The following is a 24,060-nucleotide window of genomic DNA, read 5'->3' as shown; positions in this document are numbered from 1 at the left end:
TAACGTAAGTTGCCGATTTGATTGCACACAACAAAATTTAAAATGTGTCTCAGTTTAATGAAACTTGAATTGTATATGTCATTGTTGTTTGACATCAGACTTTGTCTTACAACAATAGAAATTACTCTATGGCGTCAATAAATTCTTTGTAAGAGTTTGGAAAAGCGATCAGATGATTTTTATTTTGATTATAATTTTTGTACCAAAAATATTAAATTATAAAGTAATGTCTGCGTTCTATCAGGAAATATCAGTTTGATACGTCAACTGTCATTAGACTTTTCCGTAGATATAATCTTAAATTTTGCCATATATATAATAATCCCGTCTTGCTTTCAGTAAATTTTTACTTCAAATGTTAAATTTTTTTATTGTAAGGAAACGTTGGTGTTAGTTAATGCATTAGTAAATTTAAGTAAACTTCAAGTTTCTACCAGCTTTGATAAATTTGTTTATAGGGTTTCAAATATAAATATGTGGTGAAAGTATAAGCTATTAATTACGACGTTTCTTTGTCAACATAAATCATAAACACATTATTAATAATTAATATAAATACACTTTAGACGATTTATCTGCTGATATTGTTATCTTATAAAAATTATTAATTTTTCTGAAATTTACTAAGTCAGAAAATACACCCACAATAATAAAAACTTTCTATAGTAATAAATATACTACATAAAATGATAAGGAAAGATAATCTCAGCCAAGAAAATGTTGATAATTATGGTTGTGAAAGTGATGAAGATTATCGTGGTGCATTCAAAACAAATCAAAATTTCCAATCTAGTGTAAACAATTTAACAGAAGATCAATCAATCACATCAGAAACCAGTACGAGACCAATTACTGAACCATGTGAAGAAACATCGGGCCTGTCTCCATTCTCTTTTCATAATGAAAATCGTATGAGGAGGAAATTACAATTTTTCTTTATGAATCCTATAGAAAAATGGCGAGCTAAACGGCGATTTCCTTATAAATTTGTAGTTCAAGTAAGATCTAAAATATTTCAATAATTAAATAGTTTCCTCGATTTATTTTGATATTAAATAGCATCAAATAGATCAAGGTTATAATTTATTAAATTATTTCATGTTTTATTTGCTTAGTAATTTCAGTTAATAATAATAATAGAATAAAATTTTATTTTGTTAGTTCTAAAAATTTTTTAATGCTACAATTAAATATATGTATATGCATTGTTAATTTTACAAGTAACTTTTCTTTGTTATAGGTACTTACCCTATAAACACAAACAAACAATATACTTAGGTACCTATAAAAACCTAAAAATAAAGTAGCTTACTCTTTTTTATATTTCCTTCTTAGGTTTCTCGCATTAAATAAATAAAAAGTGATAAATCACAATTGTTTTGTCTAGTCTAATTTGTATGATGTAATTTTAATACCTGAAAACTTTTTAAAGCGAAATTAAAATTTTTATCTTTGTAATATTAACATGCAAAAACATGGTATGTAGCTTTGTTTATGCACTTATATAATTATAATAAAACCTGTATTCTTAATTTTCATAAACATAGTATTAACATAAAATTTTATCAATATTTTAAGTACATATACCCACATTGTTTTCCAAATACCGACATTGCTACTTATAGTACTTCATATGTACATGCATAAATATATCCAACATATGTACATATAACTTAATACATACATAATATATCAAAAAAATGTATATAACTGATAATTTAGAAGCTGTAAAAATAAAAAGTTTAAATTTTAAAAATTACCAGGCAAACACTTTTATATAACCTGATCAATTATAACATAAACTTTGATCATTTTTTTTAGGTAGTCAAAATTGTACTTGTAACAATGCAATTGTGTTTATTTGCGCACTCGCGTTATAATCATGTTAATTACACTGGCGACAACCGCATTACATTTTCACATTTGTTTTTAAAAGGTTGGGACTCCTACATGGAAGTTGAAGCATATCCTCCGTCAGCTGGTCCACTAGCAATATATGAAAAATCAGAATTTTTTGAAACAATCGATTACGCTACTATAGGATATTCAAATTTATCAAGATCTATTGGGCCTTATAGTTATCCTTCGTCTGATAATACGATGGCACCAATGAAACTTTGCTTATACACATATCGTGAAGGACAGATATTTGGATTTAATGAAAGTTATGTTTTTAATCCAGAAATAGACAAACTATGCGTGAGTTTAACAGAAGATGTTACTCGAAGTGGTGTTGAAGTTTTTCTCAAATCAAAAGATATTGTAGTAAATTTCTCAGCTTTAGTAAAAGCAACATTAAGATTTGCTATTAAAACAGTCAATTTCAAAGCTTATGGTCCATTTTCAGCTCCAGACTGTTATAAATTTAACATTGAAATAATTTTCGATAATGGAGATCATGACGGGCAAACATTGATATCTTTAACGGCAGACGCTCTGCGATTGTATTGTAAAGGCGATGTTAAATATGTAATGCAATCGAGTATTGACTCTATACTAAGGAGTGTTTTAAATTACTTTGTAATATTAATATGCGTGATATCATTTTCACTTTGTGCGCGTGCCATTTATCGTGCACAACTGCTGAGGATTCAAACACAAAATTTTTTTTGGGTTACATACAGAAAACCTCTGAGTTTTGATGGAAAAATGGAATTTGTTAATTTTTGGTGAGCACATAAATTTAATTAAAAGAATTATTAATATTTTTATGTATTATTATAAGGTATATCATGATTTGCTGTAATGATGTTCTTTTGATAATTGGATCGGCACTTAAAGAACAAATCGAAAGGAGATTCACTGAACGTGATAGTTGGGATATTTGTTCTGTTTTTCTAGGAATAGGAAACTTATTAGTTTGGTTCGGTGTTTTGCGGTATTTGGGTTTTTTCAAAACATACAACGTAGTGATATTAACACTAAAAAAGGCTGCTCCAAAAATAGTTCGTTTCTTATTATGTGCCTTATTGATATACGGTGGATTTACATTTTGTGGTTGGTTAGTGCTTGGGCCATATCATATGAAATTTCGTTCCTTAGCGATGACATCCGAGTGTTTGTTTTCTTTAATAAACGGTGACGACATGTTTGCAACATTTACAACAATGTCAAATAAATCACAAATGTTGTGGTGGTTTTGTCGAATTTATTTATATTCGTTTATTTCACTATATATATATGTTGTTCTATCGTTATTTATATCAGTTATAATGGATGCGTATGATACAATCAAGCGATATTACCGTGATGGGTTTCCACAAAGCGATTTGAAGCAATTTGTTGGTTCAAGTAGTTTGGAAGACTTAACTTCAGGGATATTTCAAGAAGATTTTGATGATTTTGGTAATGATTCAATGTTCGATATATTGAAGAAGATATTTGATTGCTGTAAAAGAAGAGATCCATCTCCAGGACCAACCGGCTATACTTCGTTAAATAATAAGACGAACATATCGGGCACGCAACATTCACAAAGTTAAAAAAAATTTCCAATATACATATGTATGTATTTTAGTGAAATTTAAAAAGCTTTTACCAAAAAAAATTTTCGTTGATATATTTAGGAACATTAGAATTAAATATAATTAAAAAACAAGTAAAATGTATTATGTAATATATATTATATGAGTCAGCTGAAGTGAATATATTCCTGTATATAATTGCATTAGTATCAAGCTCTCAAAAATAATAGTAGCAAATACGAATTTTATTACAGATTGTAGCAGATTGAACAAAGTTACATAGATACTATGCGGGATACTATTTTATCTCGATTTTTTTCCCAACCAATAGAAGTTTTATCTGCTATTTAGTAAAAGCATTTTTACATATCTTAAAAAGAATCTCATTTAGTGTTTTGATTTAAAATTTTAATTTTGTTTTTAAATTAATTCGTTAAACACTAACAAAAACTATTGTGTGAGTATGTATTTATAGTAATCATAAGAACTACTTTACCATTTAAAAACATTTTTGATTATTTCAATGTTAACAAAAAAAGCAATGTTAAAAACTGAAATATCCAAAAATTAAGTTTAAAGCTTTTGGATTCAAAGTTCTCGCATTGTGATTATTCTTGTGTTAAAAAACTTAGCGTTTATTCCGAAACTTTGTTACTGGTTTGAAAGTATTAAAATAACTTAAGATAATAAATTAATATATGAATTTATAAAATATAAAATGAAGAGTTAAAACAAAAGTTATTTTGCTTTGTTTTGCAACAGTGGATTATTATGCATTATTTTTGTGATAAATGTGTACAATTCTAGAAAATAGTTTTGTTTTTAGAAAAGATAAAATCATGTGGATGTATCAATAAAATATTAAATATTATCAAATTATTTAAATTTTTTTATGGAGATTGCATTTTTATCTATAGGCAAAAATATGTTTCACAATGAAGTACTGTTCATCAACAAATTAATGATAATAAATAAAAAGTTCTTTATTTGTGTTTCGATTATTGGTGCAAGGGAAACTTTTGAAATTTTTTGATAACCTGATTAAAAAAGTAAAAAGGGGTCAGTGCAATAGGACCCAACACAATATGTTTTCCGGAATAGCATTTAAATATTAATATCAATTACTATGCACTTTCAAATATCGGATTATCGGATACAATTATAAATGAAGATGCGCATGTATGTATATAAGTATGGACACAATGTATATCTATGTAGATACATTATGTAAGTTATTAAATTTTTTTCAAATCGAATAATATTGAGAGTTGTACGCGATAGCTTTCTTGAAGAACTCAAGGATAAAATTCAGAATTTTTTCTATTGAGTCCTTGTTTTCACGTAATTTTTAAAGAGATATACATATTATGTGTACACATTTTAATTTTTTTTCAATAAATTTTATTAGTTTGAAATTAACAAAAATATTTTTATAGCAATTAAATTTTACAAATGTACATACATATACATACATATATGTACCAAAGAAAATGGAAAAAACTAATTCAAAGTTTTAAAAAAAACATAATTAATGGGAAAAAAATTGTTGTGTTTTGCAGACAAATATCGCTTAAAAAAGATTTAAATGTAAAAAAAAAACGTTAAATATAAGAAAATTTTTGAAAATTGATAATATTTTGGGTTAATTTTAAAGCGCTACTTAATTTTTGGAGTTGCTACTTGTTGACCATTTTCAAATGATAGTTTTTTTTTAAATACTCCGACTTTCGAATATTTATTTGATTTTTTATTTTACATGTATAAATATTTTTTCTCATTTTACTTTATTTTTTTATAAATGCGGTTCAAATTTGCAAAATTGTTTGTTTTTATGCATTTTTCCCAAAAAATTTTGAAAAAAGTGCTTATTAATTTCACTTTGCTGTCCGTCCGTTTCTCGGACATGTTTAAAATCTTCTACACTCTTGAAGATAAGGTAAATTTTATATGTGCATAGATCTTTACTAGAAAGTTACCAAAAAATGCCATTTTTTAATTATTTATTGAAGTGAAATCATAAGTAATCATAAGTATCTTCTATCATGGTATTCTATATTTAAACTTTAAAAAAACAAAATGGCCGTCAAAATTTACCATTACCTAAAATTCATATTTTCCATAATTTTGATGTCGTTTTTCTTCTAGACCTCCGGTTGTAACACCTTTTAGTCACTAATAAATAGTTAATTTCGTTAGAAAATTAGTTTTCTCCACCTCCACCCCCTCTAAAATTATCGGCTCTTGAAACTTGCAAAACTTGAATTTGAAGACGCCAAATCTTATATTTCCGAAATAGCAACCTCTTTATACTCTGCACTTCGTGAAGGGTATATTAACTTTGGTATGGAGTTTGCAACTACTTGAAGGAGTCGTCTTCGGTATGGACATATATATATATATATATTCTTGCTCAGCGTCAAATTCTGCGTCGATTTAGACATGTCCGTCCGTCCGATCGCATGATAACTCAAAAACGATTAATGCAATCGACACCAAACTTTCACAAGTTGTTTCTTTTGTACCAAGGACCCTATTGTAATTGGACTAATTTGGACAACGGGTTCGGGTAGCTGCCATACAACTCAAAGAGTTTATTTTAAATATTTCAAAAACCAATAAAGGGATCAATATAAAATTTTGTATGCATGTGTCCAATTACATTCTACATATACATACTTTAAATATTTTAATGGGATAGTTGCACCGGTTCGATTCTGCCATACAACTCCAAAAGCAAATTTTTTATATTCGGCAAAATAATAAAGTCAGATTCATGAAACTTAGCAGTCATGTGTCCAATTACAGGTCAGATATATTTCTGAAGTTTTAGTGGAATTGTTTGACAGGTTCGGGTACTAGCCATGCAACTCTAAAAGCTAATTTTGAATATTTGGAAAAATAATAAAGTCAGATTCATGAAACTTGGCAGTCGGATGTCCAGTTACAGGTCAGATATATTTCTGAAGTTTTGGTTGAATTGCTTGACAGTTTGGAGTAGCTCCCATACGAGTCCAAAAGCTTATTTTAAATATTTGGAAAAATAGTCAGATTTATGAAACTTGGCAGTTGTGTGTCCAATTATAGATCAGATATATTTGCAAAGTTTTAGTGGAATACATACTTTAAGTATTTTAATGGAATAGCTGCACCGGTTCGAGTCTGCCATACAACTCCAAAAGCTAATTTTAAATATTTGGAAAAATAATGTCAGATTTATGAAACTTGACAGTTGTGTGTCCAATTATAGATCAGATATATTTGCAAAGTTTTAGTGCAATACATACTTTAAGTATTTTAATGGAATAGCTGCACCGGTTCGAGTCTGCCATACAACTCCAAAAGCTAATTTTAAATATTTGGAAAAGTCATTTAATTTAAGCATTATGTTAAGACCTCTTTAAATTTATTTTTGCTTTATTTCCAAAACTGCATAAATCGCTCATCCTGAAGAAAGTTTCATGATTTTAGTATAATTAAAATTCGCCCTGTTTGTAAATAAAAAATTATAATATTTAATAATAACTGTAAAAAAAGAATATTGTTTTATAAAAACTTAGTATGTGAAAAAAAATAGCATGTGGAAAAAAGATTCCGTGACTTCAATAATGCTTTAAAAAAGATTTAAGTACGGTATTAATACGGTTGTAGTACCGTCTCAGAGCTTTCAATACCTTTACATTGTAAAAAAAACTACTAAAGCTCTTCGTAAATTTTGGAATACAATTTTTACCATATCAATAAAACTTTGACGTTTATTTGAAAATTTCAATTTAAAGTTCTGTTCAAATGTTAATTTTTATAAAACGTTACCACATCATTAAAAACAATAGCATTTTTAATAGCATTTTTATGCTGGATTTTAGGAAAAAATAGTTGGTAACTAGATCTTTATTGCTGAATATATATACTAGTTTATTTTATCGGGTATTTCTGGTGACATTTATATGACAAGGCATAAGAAAAGCGTGCTCGATTTTTTCGATACTCGATTTACTTTTATTTTACGTCTTCACTACGTATGAAACGCAGTATACAATGCGAAAAGTATACAATATCAAGAGCTTTTAGTAAACTTTTTGGAACTTGATACTTTGTAAATTTATTTTAGCAATTTATTAAGTTTTAAATTTTGCGAATAAAACATTTGTTTTTGTTTTGTTTTAAACTAAAATTACTTCTCATGATTTTATTTTACCAGGAAAGAATTTTTTTTTCATACATACTCGTACGATATTTTAAATGAACTTTTTTTTACATATTTACAGTTTTCTTAGGAATGATGATATAAAAAGAAAGTGGATTGCAGAATGATAAGTAAAAAAAGTGGTTTGAAATATTGCTAACCATTTCTCAATTTGGTTTTAATCAAATTAACAGAAGAAAGTACCTTTTCCGCTGCCGCACCACAATGGGCTAAAATGAGGTACATTAGTTAAATTTTTCAAGTTTTCAACAATATACTCGATCCACTTCAATTAAGAAGTCAGATTGCAATGTTACGAGTATCGTTTATTGAAAAAAATCTATACACACATATTTCATTTGGTAACATCGACGAATTTTCCTAAGTTTGGTTTTTTGACGCTATAACTGACTAATTAAAATACTTGACCACACGCGGCTTTTGAATCAGCAGAAAAAGGTATATGTAGATAATATCGCTAGTCAAGGTATTGTTAACGAATTTTTAAATATTGTAAAAAAAGTTTATTTTTTTATTTAGAAATTATATTTTTGAATTGAAAAATTTTTTTCAAGAATAATTATCAATACTATTTTTGGGTTTGACTGAGGAAAAACAAAAACGGAGCCATAATGCAAAAGGAGGAGCCAGTGACACAAATTTTCAAATCGGAACCAAACGACAGCCCTGTTCCAGACAGTTTGCATGCAAAAACTTTATAAAGTTTTTAAAAGTTTTTAAAGGGTCTGCCAGTCTGTAGAAGCATTCAAAGAGATGGTTTAGTTTCTTTTATTATCACTCTGTCCCTAACCGTTGGCATTACGGCTAAATGTACGGATTCAAAGTCGTACCTATCTTCGATCGTTATGAATTTTTCTGCAATTTTCCTTGTAATGAAAAAACAATAATTTTCCGATATCCGGCATTTTATTTAATGTTAATATGTTGGTTTGCCCGTCAAATGAAATAAACAATTTGTTTCTTTTATAGCTTGCCTAAGTTCTCTTCCTCTGGATCTAGCATTGGAATCTCCTCCCATGACGAATCTGTCCCCCAGTAGTTGAATTACTTCTTTAAATATATGTATGTTCTTGGATTGTGTAATTCGGCGGAAAATATACTGCTCCCACTTGCAAACTATACCTAGTTGTTTTCACTTGAACTACACTTAACTGTATCTCTCTGTTTTCAACTTTACAGAACTCATAATGTTTAATTGATTCTTTGATTATAACAGCACTACCACATTGAGCTGGATTGTCCGGATGCATCGCAGGGTAAATTTTATACCCTCGAATTGTCGAAATTTATACATTTGTCGACAGTCCTGGCTCTCTGACACAAGACATATATATGTATCTATATTTTCCAAATTTAATATAGTTTCTAACTCCAACTTTTATTTTGAGAAGACTATTGGCGTTCCAGGTCAGAACGCTCATCATATTGTCAGCCACCATCTTTTAATCTCCTACGCAGTGTTAATTGATATTTGTCCTTGCCCCTTTGCTCAAGGTTGTCGAATCTTAAGCTAATTCTATCTAATAATTTTAACATATTTTCCATTGTTTGCCATACAATGTAGTCATTTACCCTTGTTTGCATTTGATTTTTTCCATCTGATTTGGTGTTTTTTCTTGAAGCTTTATGCTTGGTGTTTTCGTATCTGTACGTTGTTGATTTGTTTTCCGAGTGACGCCGCTACATGACAGTCGTTGACGCTGATTTTGAGGCACCGCATCTGAGTATGACAATCCATTAGTTACTTTTGTTGATGTGAATGTCTTTGGCTAAAAGTACTCTGTATCGATTTCCTCATATTTCTTCTTCTGACACATGCTACTCTACGACAGAAATTCTTGTGTGTCCGTATTGCTGACATTTCTTGCATTGTGGGATGTCCCAATTTTTTCTTAGCGCTTTTATCTTAACTTTCGTATGTTGGATACACTTAATATCGTAAATTTTTTTGGCATTTTATCGAATTTTTTTGGCCTGTTATCGAAAGGCAGCACAAATAACGGAAAAGAAACTAATTTTCTTTTGCCATCCTCTTTAACTTTTTTTAGGAATATAGGTTGCCGCTAATGTTTTGAAACCCTGGTCAGCTAGCTCTTCTACGATGTCTTCTGGTCAGCAAGACGGATGCAACCCTCTTGCAACAACCTTAATTGGCCTTGTCAATTTGTTTTCGTAAGTATGCCACTCGTACTGCTTTTCATTTACTGTTTTCGTACAGTTTCTATAGTCTCCTTCATTTTGTACATTTATTGTTAGCTGTTTTCTGTTTAAAACTTTCAGTTCATAGTTTATATTTTTCCTTAAGGATTGTTTTAACCGAGTTATAGTCATATATATTGCTCAATATGACAGGAGGAGGTTTACGTTTAGGACAAAGTTCCGGTTCAGGATATTTTTTGATATTTAGTTCGTTTATTTGTCCTTTTTTGTTTATTTCGTAACTGTTGTGTTTTGCACCTTTTCTTTTTCGTTGAGGACTTGCAACTTTTTGTTGTCCAATTAACTGTTGTCTTAACTTTTTCTTTTTCTCTTCCTCGTCCGTATAAAACTTCTCCTTCTTTGAACAACAGAAATCCTTAAATTACCTTAAAAATCAGTTGATTTTTAAGGTAAAAAATATACACTATAAAAAATTATAATAATATAATTATTCCTTATGGAGTACTGCAAAAAAAATTAAAAAGCCAATTTTACATGTCCCCCTATTAGGGGAACGGATGACAAATGGGCAATAGAAAATAAGGATAAGGCTGAAATATTTGCAGATTATCGTGAACAAATTTTTAGGCCAAATGACATGCACTATACCATAAATATTGCAATGGGAAATGTGAGAGCAGAAAACGTTATCGCTGCATTTCCACAAAGAGAAATAGTGGAAGAAATAAAAAGTTTAAAGTCAAGGAAAGCACTGGGTTATGATTTAATTACATCTGAAATACTGAAGCAATTACTAAAAAAGGGTATAACAATGTTGACTTTTTTAATGAATTCTGCATTAAGGTTAAAACATGTGCCTAATGCTTGGAAGGTGGCAGAAGTTATGATGAAACTAAAACCTGGTAAACCTATAAATGAGACCAAGTCTTATAGACCAATTTCACTGTAGCATCAAATATTGACGATGCCACAAGAAAATTGCAGCAGGCAAGCAATAGTTTTGATGCTTGGACCAAGAAATGGAAAATAAAAGTAAATGAGACTAAGTCTGCACAAGTAAATTTTACAAATAAAGTTCTTGTAAATCCCCCACGTGTTAATTTAAATTGGGTAAATGTTGCGCAGAAAATGAGGCAACAAGTCTAGGAATGACACTGTATGTTAAGCTAATATGGAAGGAACATGTTAAGAAGAAAAAGGCAGAACTAGAATTAAAATATAAAGAAATTGGCTTCTAGGTCGCAAGTCAAGATTACCGACACATAATAAGATCCTGCTCTATTACTAAATTATCAAACCGGTTTGGTTGTATGGTATCCAGTTGTGGGAATGTGCGAAACAAGTACATGTCCAGCAAATACAAACGTTCCAGAATAGGGTTTTGCGGGATATGGTGGATGCCCCTTGGTGTGTGCAAAATGGAGATTTGCACAGAGATCTAGACATTCCACGTGTAGAAGACGAAATTAAGGAAAGGACTGTGAGACATAGAGCTCGTCTGGAGCAATATGTCAACGTAGAGGCCTCTCGGCTAATTGTTATGCGGGATTCTCCCAGAAGGCTAAAAAGGACCCTGCTTTCTGATTTAGCGTAAAAAGCGCTTCATCAAATAGGAAAGCGTTGAATCTCTTTCAATCTATATTAAAGAAAATTTGATGGTTGGTCTAAGGGGACTAGTATCAGAATATAAGGGGGAGATTTTTGTGGTAAAACACATAACTATGGGTTGCCAGGAAATGGCATGATAGTAACATTCATGCATTCCTCCTTCCTTCGATGAAACAAAAAAAAATTTTTCCTTTATAAAACTTCAAAAAACTAACGTTGATGTCAAATTTTTCTACAAGAGTAATTTACCAGACGTTTTGCAAACTACAAATTCATCAACAATAATCCTTTTTTTCAAAACCTTTTAATTAAAAATAAAATAAACAAAATGGATAAGCAAATGGTTTTTGCTGAATTTCACACTTTTATAATCCAAAATCAATATTTTCGCTTTTTTGTACAATTTATGTTTGAAAATATTATAATTATTTTCAAAAATATTTGCTTATTTTTGATAAATACATACATATAAGCTTTTCAAACTTTCCGTCTGGCTTATTTTTTTGGAAATGGGAATTTGTTTTCATTGCGGAAAGTGACGTCACGGTTTTTTCTTTTTAAGGTTTTTTAAAGTTATATAGCAGACCAGCCTAATATTCCCGTTCTCTTTAAATGTTCAATGAGCCCATATTACATGTTAAAACTATTCATGAACGTATGTGCAAAATTTGTAAATATGAGTATAAATATTTCGGTATACGAGTAAGATGCCAGGTTACCTATCTAAATCTGCGATAAAATCTGATGAGCATTTACACATCGGATTCATTTGATATACAGCTTTGTAAATGTTTTTTGTCACAGCCACGACATTTTCTTTGGTATTATACTAGACGCGAAAAGTGAGATGATAGAAGAAGCGAGACTCGCAATTTTTTGATGTTAAAAAGTTAGAAAATTATTTTTAAATAAACTGGTGACAGAAAGAAATATAACTTCTTAATGTGACAAATAGTAAATTAGAGAAAGAAAGATGTTTTCGAACTTTTTTTGGTTTTTGGGTAAAAGCAAAGGTAAAAGTCAATAAAAGAAAAGAATCGAGAAAATGAACTATTCATTAACTCGATTAAAATTTAAAATTGCAGCGATAGATTACTTTTACACTGGAATAAGTAAAATTACTCGAGATTGCCTTTAAAACATCTTATTATATTTACATCTTCTCCATTTTCTTTAAATTTTATTGTTCACCAACTTTCTACCGATAACAAAATATATATGTACTTACAAATGTGACAAAAAAAATTTGACCATTTTCAAATATATATCTAGCAGAATAACATTATGGTCATAATGAGGCGCACCAAGTTGTAACAAGTAGTGAGACGCACATCTAGCAAAATAGCAAATCTGCCACCTTAAATGCGTCTTTTTATATGAGACGCTAACAGCCTTATTCTATAACGTGCGGTCACAAGGACTTGATAAGTTTTTTCAAAATAAATAATTTTGGCTATTTAAGATGTGAATAGAATTCCGTGAGTAAAATAAACTAAAAATATTATTTTTAAAGAATCTAGTGTGTATCTATTTTAATCAAAACACAGTACATAAGTTTTTATACCCTATTCGTATGACTACGTATTTAATACATGATGTTTTTATGATTTAATTCATGACTATATAAAAACTACGCATTTTGGGAGACATATCATGCATAATTAGCAAACTTGTTAACCTCAAATGTAAATTTTCTTAAATTTGAAAAAATACACCGAAATCAAGTCGCATGATCAGAATTGTAATGCAAATGCCTTGAATGTGACCGAGACGTAATTGAAACGCATTTTGCGTATCAAAAATTTATCGCATACAATCCGTGACTTTAAAAATGCGCTTACGACGGAAACTTTACAAAGTATCACATTCCAAGAGGTTTAGTAAAAGCTCTTGTCATTGTACACTTTTCCTGAAAGCCTTCTGTATGCAGCGGGTACTTAAAAAAAAGTAAATTGGGTACCGAAAAAATCGACCACGCTTTTCTTCCAGAATTTTCCAGAAATAATCAATTAAATAAACTAGCATATATTTTCAGCAATAAAGTGGTAGTTATTAAGTTTTTTTTCCTAAAATGCAGGATAAGAATGCTATGTTTTTAATGATGTGGTAACGTTTGTTGAAAATTAACATTTGCACAGAACTTTAAATTGAAATTTTTAAACAAACGTCAAAGTATCCGCAAATTCTTTAACGTCAAAATTTTGATTTTAGTCTGCAAACTGTCTGAAACTAAAACTTTTACGGACAGAAATGTAGTAAACTTTTTACTCGTAATTGACTTTGAATTTTGATCATCCGTAAACGTCAAAACAAAAAAAAAATTTTTAGATTTAAAATAATTTTATACTTACATATTAAAAATTAATAAAAAAAGTATTTTTTATATTATTTTTAACGTAATGATAGTCACTCAATACATCAAATTTATTTACTGAATTACTACGTCAGACTGTTTGCATGTAAAAAAAAAAATCTACAATTTTGACGCTTAATTGACTTTTTTTAAACGTTTAAGAATTTAAACTTTGACTGAGAGTAAAAACGTAGTAGAGTATCCGTAAACTCAGACAACTCAGATTTTGTAAAATTTGACGTTTAAGAATTCACCATATGTATTAATATTGTAAAAATTGTATTCGGAAATGTATCAAAAGCTTTAGCAGTTTTTTTACAATATAAAGGTATAGAAAGCTCTGAGATGGTAGTACAATCGTATTAATACCGTACTTGCATCGGTCTTAATACGGTACTTGTAATCGTATAATACCGTACAAATTACACATCAATTCTGATTTTTGAAAAGATTTTCGCATAATAACAAGCCACTTGTTTAGTATCACCGTTTCCGTGCAAATCACCTAGTTATTTTAAAAGAAGTTAATCTTGTTTGTTTAAATAAAAAATTTTATTTAGTTTTGAATTGATTTAATGAAAAAGATAATTGGAATAAGAAAATATAAACCTTCTGAATAAGAAAATATGAAAGTTCTGAATGAAGTTCAAAAGAAATGCAAAAGAAATTTATTAATTTTTGCATGAGACAAAAAATTTTTTTTCAATTGAGTATGATTAAAACTGACATCAAAATTTTTTTCCTATAACATTGCAATTAAAAATGGCAACTATCTTAGACATCTCACTTTTTAATGATGATATAAAAAAGAATAATGGATTTATAAAAAGTTAATAGCTGTCGACAAAAGCTTTTAAAAGCAAGGAAAATGAAGCACATGTCAATCACCGATGCAAAAGTTTTCGTGTAAATACACCTATTGTCAGAAACAATGATTACAAACGTCAAATATGATAATAAATAGGAACGTATGAAGCAAAACGCGTTAACTAATGAAATCAAAACGGCAATTCCAATACATATGTAGTGTATATATTACAATTTCATTCAAATACATGAACCAATTTACTAAATATTATTTTAGATGTGAACCAATTTCAGATTTCAAAAGAATAACTTTATTAAGGAGAAAGACAAGAAAGTTTTTTAGCCTTTTGAAAAAAGTAGTTGTGAATAAACAAAAACTTGATCGAGCGACACAGTAGAAATTGGCAGTATATACTTACAATCCTACATAATGTAGGATTCGCATATGTATGTATATTCGTATGCTAAAATGAACGGAATATGTAGGAAGAAATAAAATTTTTAAATTTCATATAAAAATCATATTCATTACATATATAGATTACATAATATATCTGGATTTTAAAAGTCATTTTCATAAATTTTTATTGTAGTGCAAAAACTCTATTCCAAGAATACAGATAAGAAAAATCAGTTAGCTTTGCCGTCGTCTCGTAATCGTACAGTGTTTTAACTTTTTTTATTTATTATTGTTATTATTATTTATTTTGTTTTAAATGAATACATATGAATGGAAATAAAGATATGAATATATAAGACTGTATACATTTGTATATGTGTTATATATTATATGATAATGATGTATTTTTGTATTGTACTTGTTTTTGGTACTCTTCCAAATTTTGATTGGAAAAATAAAAAAGAAATGAAAGTACCTCAGTTTCAGACTCAGTTTTCGCGAGAATTTCATTGAAAAAAGATGTGTTGTAAGAGTAGTGCAGTGAATGTAAATTTTATTCAACGCGTTTAGTTGATTTTTTTTAGAATAATAAAGTACATTTTATATTTTTGTTGGTTTAAATAATATATTGATGTATGTATATTTTTGTTGATACTTTCCAAATAATAATATAGTGCAGCTTAAATTAAAAAAAAATTTACTTGCCATAATAAACTTAATTCTGTACGTATGTTTGAATGTGTATGTTTAGATGCATAGATAATGAACTGATCTTTATGTTGTATAGAAATTGAGAAATATACATATTATGTGTAAAAAAAGTAGTACCTAAATATTTGCAAGAATGTACCTAAATAATTGAAGTTTAAATTAAAAAGTACACAAAATATTTTAACCTTTTGATAATATGTTTTCCTATTATATTAAATAATTAAATTTTTAAAAATATATTTAGTTAATTGAGTGATCTTTTATCTCGAAATTTTTAATTCTCTTAAATAAGCAAAATAATACATTTTTAAAATTTTTTTTGTGTTTGATAAATTTGACAAAGAAATTTTTTTAAATTAATCACTTTTTAAATTATTATCAGAGTTAAATTTACATTATTCTTGAGAAGTAAATAACAAAATGTTCTGATAAGAAGAGAGAGAAATAATCAACAAGCACAAAAAAGAAGAGAAAAAAGGAAATAAAAAATATAGGAAAATTATTTTTAAAAATAGATTTTTCTTATTAGCAATTTATACAATAAATAATATAAATGTGTAGATAAATATATATTTATTGAGATTGTATATGAATCGCATTAAAAATTTTTACATGAGTGTGTGCATTACTGAATATATATAGTGCTTTGTTTATTGTATTTTTATTTTAATAATAAAAAATATATCTTACTATAAAAAAAATTATAGATATTGCAGTACTAACATATGTACATGTTCGTATATAAAAAAAAATGCAAATAAAATATTAAAAAAGTATTAAAAAATTAACCAAATTTTTACTTATAAGAAAGAAAATAATAATAATAACAATAATGTTAAAAAAATAATGCTGCTAAATGTTGTTTTGTAAACATTTTTATATACCTATAAAGTTAAATTGAAATTATAAATAATTAGTTGTATTAAAATATAATTTTCATTCACACATTCACAATGTACTATGTATATAAATATATATTTTTATATTATGTATTATTAACTACATATAAATAATTCACAAACATTTTGATACGGAATTATATGTGAGAAATATTTTTGAATATTATATAAAAATTCAACAAATATAAGGTATTATTAAAAAATAAATGTAAATTAATTGTAAATAAAAGTGTTCTTATAAAAATAAAAAAATAATTATTTAAAATTATATTATAATTAAAAGTTGGTACATATATACATACATATATAAGAGAAAAAAGTTTATTTTTAAATAATATCGAAAATAAAGCTAGGTGGGTATTTTGCTTTTTTATGTATTAAAAAAATTAAAAAAATAATTTATTACTTTATTTAATATATATGTATATACATATATAAAAACTAGAAAAAAGAATAATAATTTTACAAGTACATACCTATTATGTACAGACTTAAATGTAGAGTATGTTTAAAAAAATCTTCCACTCATATAAAAAATAATCTGCAACTTTTTTGTTGATTATCACTTATTTTCATATTACTGTTCTTTTGATGATAATAGAATTTTTATTTTATTGTTATATTTTGTTCTTCATGAAAACTTGTTTTTTTAAATTTGTTGATCAAAATTATTACAACATATGTACATATTATAGTTGAAAATATATAAGATTATATTAAATATTTGTGTATATGTGTAAACATATATGCATACACAAGTATGTATGCATGAATATTCTTATAGCAAATTGAAAAGGAACTATAAAAAATGCATTCAAATGTAACAAGATAGAATTTAGTTTTTCTTTTTTTTCAAGTGGCTAATTAGACAGGTACTTAGGAAGACATAATATGAGTAAGCACATATTCAGATATTTTGCTATTTAGGCAGTTGAAAATAAGAAATAAATAAAATAAAATACTTAAGGTTGTTATAAAATAAGTGTAATTAAAGGAACCTATACCCATGTGTGTATATACCTATGGCCGACATACATACATACATATATACCTATGTACCTGCTTTGTAAGTAATATAGGAAAATATTTAATGTAAAAAAAGTATTGTATTTTTTTTTTAAATTTTTTGAAAAAAAATGCTTATTAGTTTCGCTCTGTCCGTTAGCCCCCTCTAGAAGTTATACCCCCTCAAAATACTAAAAATGCCATTTTTTAACTATTTATTGAAATGAAACCATAAGCATTTTTGAAATTTTGCAAGCGCAGAAAAGCAGTGGCTTGCTTTTCTTATCGCGGCCTATTATAGTTAAACTTAAAAAAAACAAAATGGTCGTTCAAACTTACCGTTTAAACTCGAGCATTATGTTAACCCTTCCTAATATTTATTTTTGCTTTATTTCAAAGACTGAATAAATCGTTCATCCTAAATATATGCAATCTAGAAATAATTTCGTTTATGAATGAAAATAATTTTAATAGTGTGGTAGGTATACATAGACTGCTTTTAAAAGTAATATTTTCGCTTTTTGGTGTGAAAAATGCTACAATACAAACCTTTGGTTTGACCCAACTTTATTAAATGCATGTTTAAAAGCATCTCTCAAGCTTTTTAGAAATATATTTTTAAGAATTTTGGAAAATACGTACTTATTTAAATACAATTGAAACTAAAACACTTACAATTAAAAATATTTTTTCTAAGTTTCTTATTGTATATTTTGTCCATTACATTTGATATCAAAATTAAATATGTTGAAGTTAAACGATAAACAAATATAAAAATTAATAATGCATTCATTAGAATTCTTTAATAAAAAAAATAACTTTAAATTGAATTAATATTTAAATAGCTTATTGGGTAGTTTATTTTGACTATGACGTTAGTACATTTCTAAACTCTTTTATTTTCAAAATAGTCTATTCAAATCTATATGTTTGGATAGAAAAATAAATAAACTACTTTATAAGGCAAATTACCATTTGAATAACTTTTTAGTTACCTCCAACTCAAACGGTGCAATATTTAATTTTTATTTAAATTAACTTAGGACATTTTAAAAATAAATAATTAATTCAAGTTTTCTGTAGCTAAGTTTATATATTTCGTTAAAAGTCGAAAAAAGAATACTTAAAGAGAATAAATTTCGTTCAATATTTTCAAAAATTTTTATGAAATAAATAAAACTTAGGTATCCACTAATAGATAGTTTAAATAAACAAAAGAAAATATTTAAAAAAAATGCAGCAATAATTACCTATGCAAATCAAAATGAATAAAAAAACTGGTGAAAAGATAATTAAAAATAAAATTAAATTAAGTAAGTGGAAATAGGTAAGAAAGATACCTGTCCAGGTACAAGTACGCTTATTTCTTCTTATCTTTTAACAATATATAATTCATCTCAATAGATAAATTTCGTACCAAAGCTGTTTGAATATTGGTTCTTAATTAAAATTCCTTTGTATTTTATAATATTGTTGCGTTAATACATATATTCTATAAGATCAGTAATTTGAATTATTATCGAGTACACTTAATTAGATTATTATTGTATCTACTTTCTTACCCAGCTTTATTTATAAAATGGAATTTGATTACTTAAATAAGTAAGTAATTATTCATATTTGAATGCCTAATTAACGGAAAATTATGAAATTAGAAAAATTAATAATTTTACTTTTTTTCAAAAAATTTATGTAATAAGTATCATTTCTTATTCTTATATACATAGTGAGTTCAGTTTATAACCACAAATTTTGATGTTAACGTAGTTTCTACACATGCAATTAAGTATATACATTAACAAAAATTTATGTTTGCCAATAGTTTGCTTGTAAGTGCAGCCGAGATTTCGAATAGTTATTTCCTAAAATGAATTTTTTTTGAGCTCATTGATGTAACAGTGGGTTACAGTTTTAAGTCTCATTATTGAAAACATTTATTTCATATGTTTTTTGAACACATTTAACACGGTTTACTGTCAAAACTATGAGAGATAGAGGAAAATGTTATATTGGTTAACTTTTAGATCTTATTGTAGAGCAACGAAAAAAACAAAAAATAATAACAAAAATTCTGATTTTAACGGGCTGTATCTCGAAAACTATGGCTCAAATCAAATTAAATGTAAGACCAAAAATAAAGAACAATCAATCGCCTGTATAACTCCTAATGATACTTAGCTTTATGTTGTATGGTTCCGAAGTTATAAGCATTTAATTACACACAGGAAAAGTCCGATAATTTTTTTCCAACATGCTGTTTTTGTTGGAAATTGATCAAAGAATTATCCCTGAAATTATTTGCAACCTTATGCGGAACACCCTGTATATGTATGCATCAACTTAAATAAAATTTCACTATGTTCTACACACTTAAGAGACTATTTTAAACGTAACTTTTGTATAAGCATATACAAGTTTGTGAGGGTAAATTTTTGATTTTAAAAGTTATTGAATTAAACGCTGATGAAAATAATTTTTCATTACAATTAAACATACTTACTTAATAGTTTTTTAAAAAAAAGTTAACTTATGTGCTACATAAAGTACCTAGTTAATACAACCAATTTAAATTTTTTAAAGTGATAAGTATTAGATTATGCGAACTTTTAAAAAGCAAATGTGTATTTGATATTGTTGATAACGATTGACGGTACTTATGCAAAAATCATTGCCATATAATGTGTAATATCTGTAGCCCAATTAATTATGACATGAGAATTAAGAGGTTTAGAAGTCTGTTATATTTTCATTTACTTGTAGGCTTCCGAATATGTTTTGAATTTCATATGTTCTAAGTAGTTTTTAAGTGAAATTTGATTCATTTAACTAAGTAATTGTTTTGAAAATTTTTACTGAGTTATAATCTAAGTTCCCATTTATTTTGAGAGAAAAAAGAATAGAAAGTACTTATTTAACTTTAGAGAATATCTTAGTTTATTAAAATGATTTACAATCATCTGATAAAAAATATAATAAAGCTTATCTTATCAAATATTTGGTTTCATAAAAATTGGTCTAGCAAAAAACTTTTTTTACGCCAACTTTTTGATAAAATTCATTTTTGAATGGTATATAAGTGCTTATGTATTTTAATTATGAAATGACACAATTTTATGGTTGAACTTTTTTATTTCATTTTTTTTAAATGAATGTACGTGGCCGATAAAATTTCATATAAAATTATAATTGTCATTATCTAGAATTTTACTATAAATTTATAACATGTATACGAGTATATATTGTTTTTTTGTTGATTTTTAAGTTTCTATAAATAGATATATATATACGTTATATATATATTTATATATAAGTATGTACATGAGAAAAAATAAATATTTTTGTGGTTGATATTAACAGAAACACCTTGGATGTACAAAGTAACAAATTTGAATTAATAAATTTAACTCATATTTTATAACTAAGTACCTACTTACTTAATTACTTTATGTTATCGCAATTTCTTTAGTGGACGTCATTTAGATAAAGAACTTTATAAATCAATTCCCCTTTTTTGTTTAATACAAATATAAAACCTAAAGTATATTTCAACTAAAAATAGAAATTATCCAAACGTGTAGTGCAATAAAAAAATTTTTTATGTTAAATACTTATATTTCGTTACACTACACTAATAAAAACTAATAAAAATTTATTTTGAAATATCCCTACTTTAGACCTTAGAGAATGCATTCGCGTTCATATTTAAATAAAGTTACTTATTTTTTAAGTATAAGAAACCTCAGTACCAGCAAGTGTAATATTGTGAGTTTGTTCTAAAAAATGTGCACAGTTGTTTAAGAATAGAATAAAAGGAGATTGCTAAGTAGTTTTCGAAACGTTTCGCGTACCTATATATATATACAAAGATATACATACATACATCAAATTTTGATGTGAAACATGGAATAATTTATAATTCTAATTAAGCAGAAATAATTACTAAACTCTTATGTTAATTTAATATGTTTCAAACAGTAAGTATATATGCGTGTGCACTTTGCGAAATGCTTTGTCAGTTTGTGAAAAATTTTGTCGAAAAGCACTCTTTGAAATTATTTAAGAATACTCGTATGCGGGAAGGTGGGTAAAATGGGGTAGGTTAATAAAAAAAAATTATACTTAGAATATTTACAAAATATGTACAGAAAATAAAATTAAAAATTTTCTTATACAGTTATAAAAATTATCGGATTTAGTTTCAGATATGAAACTGGAAAAGTAATATTTGTACATATATATAATATACATGTATTATACTTGTACTTAAGTATACTGGACCTATAAAAAAAATTTAAGTGATCATAAAAAAGGTAAAAGGTAGAAAATATTCTGCTAGTTTACGATTTGGGAAGATGCAGATCTCATTTTTTAACATTAACCAATTTTTGGGTTATAAGACACGACAGAGAACTTTTGTTCACAACAGAGAATTAAAAATTGTGTACTTAGGTGATGTTTTCGAATTTTCAGGCTTATTCTTATTTTACTTATTTACGGCATTACTTATTTGCGCACATTTTGGCCATATGTGAATTTTCGTAATCAGTATAGATACATCTCACTATTTGTAAGATAGATCAGGATTATTCGTAAAAAAATTTATGGGAAATTACTTAGGCTCTTTTAAAGTATGTATGTAAAATTGCATACATATATATATATATATACTTATGTATGTATATTAATATATAATATAATTATATTATATATATATATATATCTTTATACGAGTATATATAAATACATCTAAAATACCCGTAATTATATTTCATAATTCTTTAGATTTTAAGTGCAAGCAATAAAGCTGAAGCTAGAAACATTTATTTTCTGCTGAAATTAAATTGTTAATATTTACAAACGATAAAAATTTTCAGTTTTCCTAAATATTTGGCAAGTACAAGTAAATAAATGCTTTTTCCAAAAACTTGTACTTTCATAAGCATTTATATTTCATTTTGAAGAGTTGTTAATAGTATTGAAAAGAGAGTATGTGTATATATGTATGTGTATATATGTATAGCTTAATTACAACATATGCAGAAACCATTCATGGAAACTATTCCATCTTACTTTATTGTACAGCAAACTTTTAAAAAATTTTAAAAAAGGTCTACAATATTTTTTCTTGGGAAATGAGGAAACAAATATTATTTTTATTTGAAGTTCATGAATTTTTATTTGAAGAAAACGAGCGGATAGAAAAAGATAAGTATTTGTAAATGAGAGTAATATTATTTTGGATTTAGTGGGAAAGGTGCTGATAAATAAGTAAAACTCCTATTTTAAGAATCATAATTTAAAATTAATAAGGGAAAAATGGAAAAAATTATCTTACTTTAAAAAATTATACTTACATATTATCGTATACATACTTAGTTGTAAATGTTTGTGTTTTAATTATGTCTGCGGATTTATAATATTTATTTTTTCTTATCAATGGTTATTTTTGTCTTTTGTTATTCTATTTTTTTCATTTCCAATAAAGCTTAAAATCGGGCTGAACATTTAACTAACTTCAATATTGAAAAAAAAATAAATATATAAAAATGATATATAATCGCAAATATTGTTAACATGATTAAGTATACATATTTTTATTGTTTTAATCACACTTAATTTGACAGTAATATGATTAATAGGCGTGGACAATTCAGCAAATAAAGAGAGTTTTGGTTACGAATTTTACAAATAATGTAAAAATTAAATTTATTCAAATTGAATTTATTTTTAAGAGGCCAAATTTATTAAGATAAGTAATGAGCAAAAATTCCAAACATATTATGTACTATACTCTGAAAGCCGTACATATTTTCTATTTCGAAAAATACATGTTTATCTTGCTGTTTTTTCAATAATTGTTTTTTAATTTTTTGTTTATAGTTAGTTATTTAAAATAAAGTTCACATAACATTTAAAAAACATTCGAAACTATGATTTTTTAAAAAGTTTTAAGATTTTTTTAAATTCTTTTTCTGCATATTTTCCCAAGTAAATAAAGTAAAAAAATTTAACATAAGTTTATTCAAATGAAGAATTAAAGGAATTGAAACTTTACATGACTTTACATTACTCATAAAAGAATGATCTGCGGCTGCCTGTTGCAGAAAATTTTTTTTTGTGATTTAAATCTTTAATTAAAATAAATTAAAATAAGGTTAAATTCTGATTTGATTACTTCAATTATACAGCCATCAAAGAAATAGTCAATTTGAGAGTCAAATTCACATATATATCTAGTATGTTAACTAAAAGTTTACCATGATCTATACTCTATATTATGAATTTTACTAATACAACATCATAGTTGTAAAATTAATAAGTAATGTGCTTATTACACTAATAATTTAACTTATTGGAAATTTCTTCATGCAACTGCAGAACAGATGGATGACGTAATCAAAGGAACGAGTTAAAGGCAGAAAAATTTATTAAAAAATTTTTCTCTCTCT

The 24,060-nt window shown here is 26.7% G+C and overlaps 2 protein-coding genes across 3 annotated transcripts in view; both read left to right on the top strand.

Annotated features, from left to right (window-relative positions):
• The first annotated feature begins 371 nt into the window (after positions 1-371).
• On the top strand, positions 372-4,333 carry LOC129606008 (mucolipin-3-like). Its single transcript, XM_055516053.1, has 3 exons — positions 372-998; positions 1,822-2,669; positions 2,726-4,333. The coding sequence occupies exons 1-3, from the start codon at positions 687-689 to the stop codon at positions 3,480-3,482; spliced, it is 1,917 nt and encodes a 638-aa protein (XP_055372028.1). The 5' UTR covers positions 372-686; the 3' UTR covers positions 3,483-4,333.
• An 11,239-nt stretch (positions 4,334-15,572) lies between these two features.
• The window catches only part of LOC129605862 (receptor-type guanylate cyclase Gyc76C-like), a 129,032-nt gene continuing 120,544 nt past the window's right edge, over positions 15,573-24,060 (top strand). Inside the window, exon 1 of one of the 2 annotated variants that reach the window (XM_055515850.1) lies at positions 15,573-15,629. The gene's annotated coding sequence lies outside the window, so the exon portion shown is untranslated. Of the gene's footprint in view, positions 15,630-16,772; positions 16,960-24,060 lie in introns of those variants that run through there. The other variant, XM_055515849.1, reaches the window with a different exon arrangement.

This window comes from Condylostylus longicornis, unplaced genomic scaffold (genome assembly GCF_029603195.1).
Source record: "Condylostylus longicornis isolate FDR11 unplaced genomic scaffold, ASM2960319v2 ptg000016l, whole genome shotgun sequence".
Classification (NCBI taxonomy): Eukaryota; Metazoa; Arthropoda; class Insecta; order Diptera; family Dolichopodidae; genus Condylostylus; species Condylostylus longicornis.
Note: the sequence above shows the minus strand (reverse complement) of the source record. Positions and strands in the feature narration are given on the sequence as shown.

Excerpts from the sequence above, each read along its gene's own strand:
- LOC129606008 (XM_055516053.1), top strand. The coding sequence starts at position 687 with ATGATAAGGAAAGATAATCTCAGCCAAGAAAATGTTGATAATTATGGT. Across the intron at positions 999-1,821 it reads CTTATAAATTTGTAGTTCAA|GTAGTCAAAATTGTACTTGT; the intron begins GTAAGATCTAAA and ends CATTTTTTTTAG. Across the intron at positions 2,670-2,725 it reads ATGGAATTTGTTAATTTTTG|GTATATCATGATTTGCTGTA; the intron begins GTGAGCACATAA and ends TATTATTATAAG.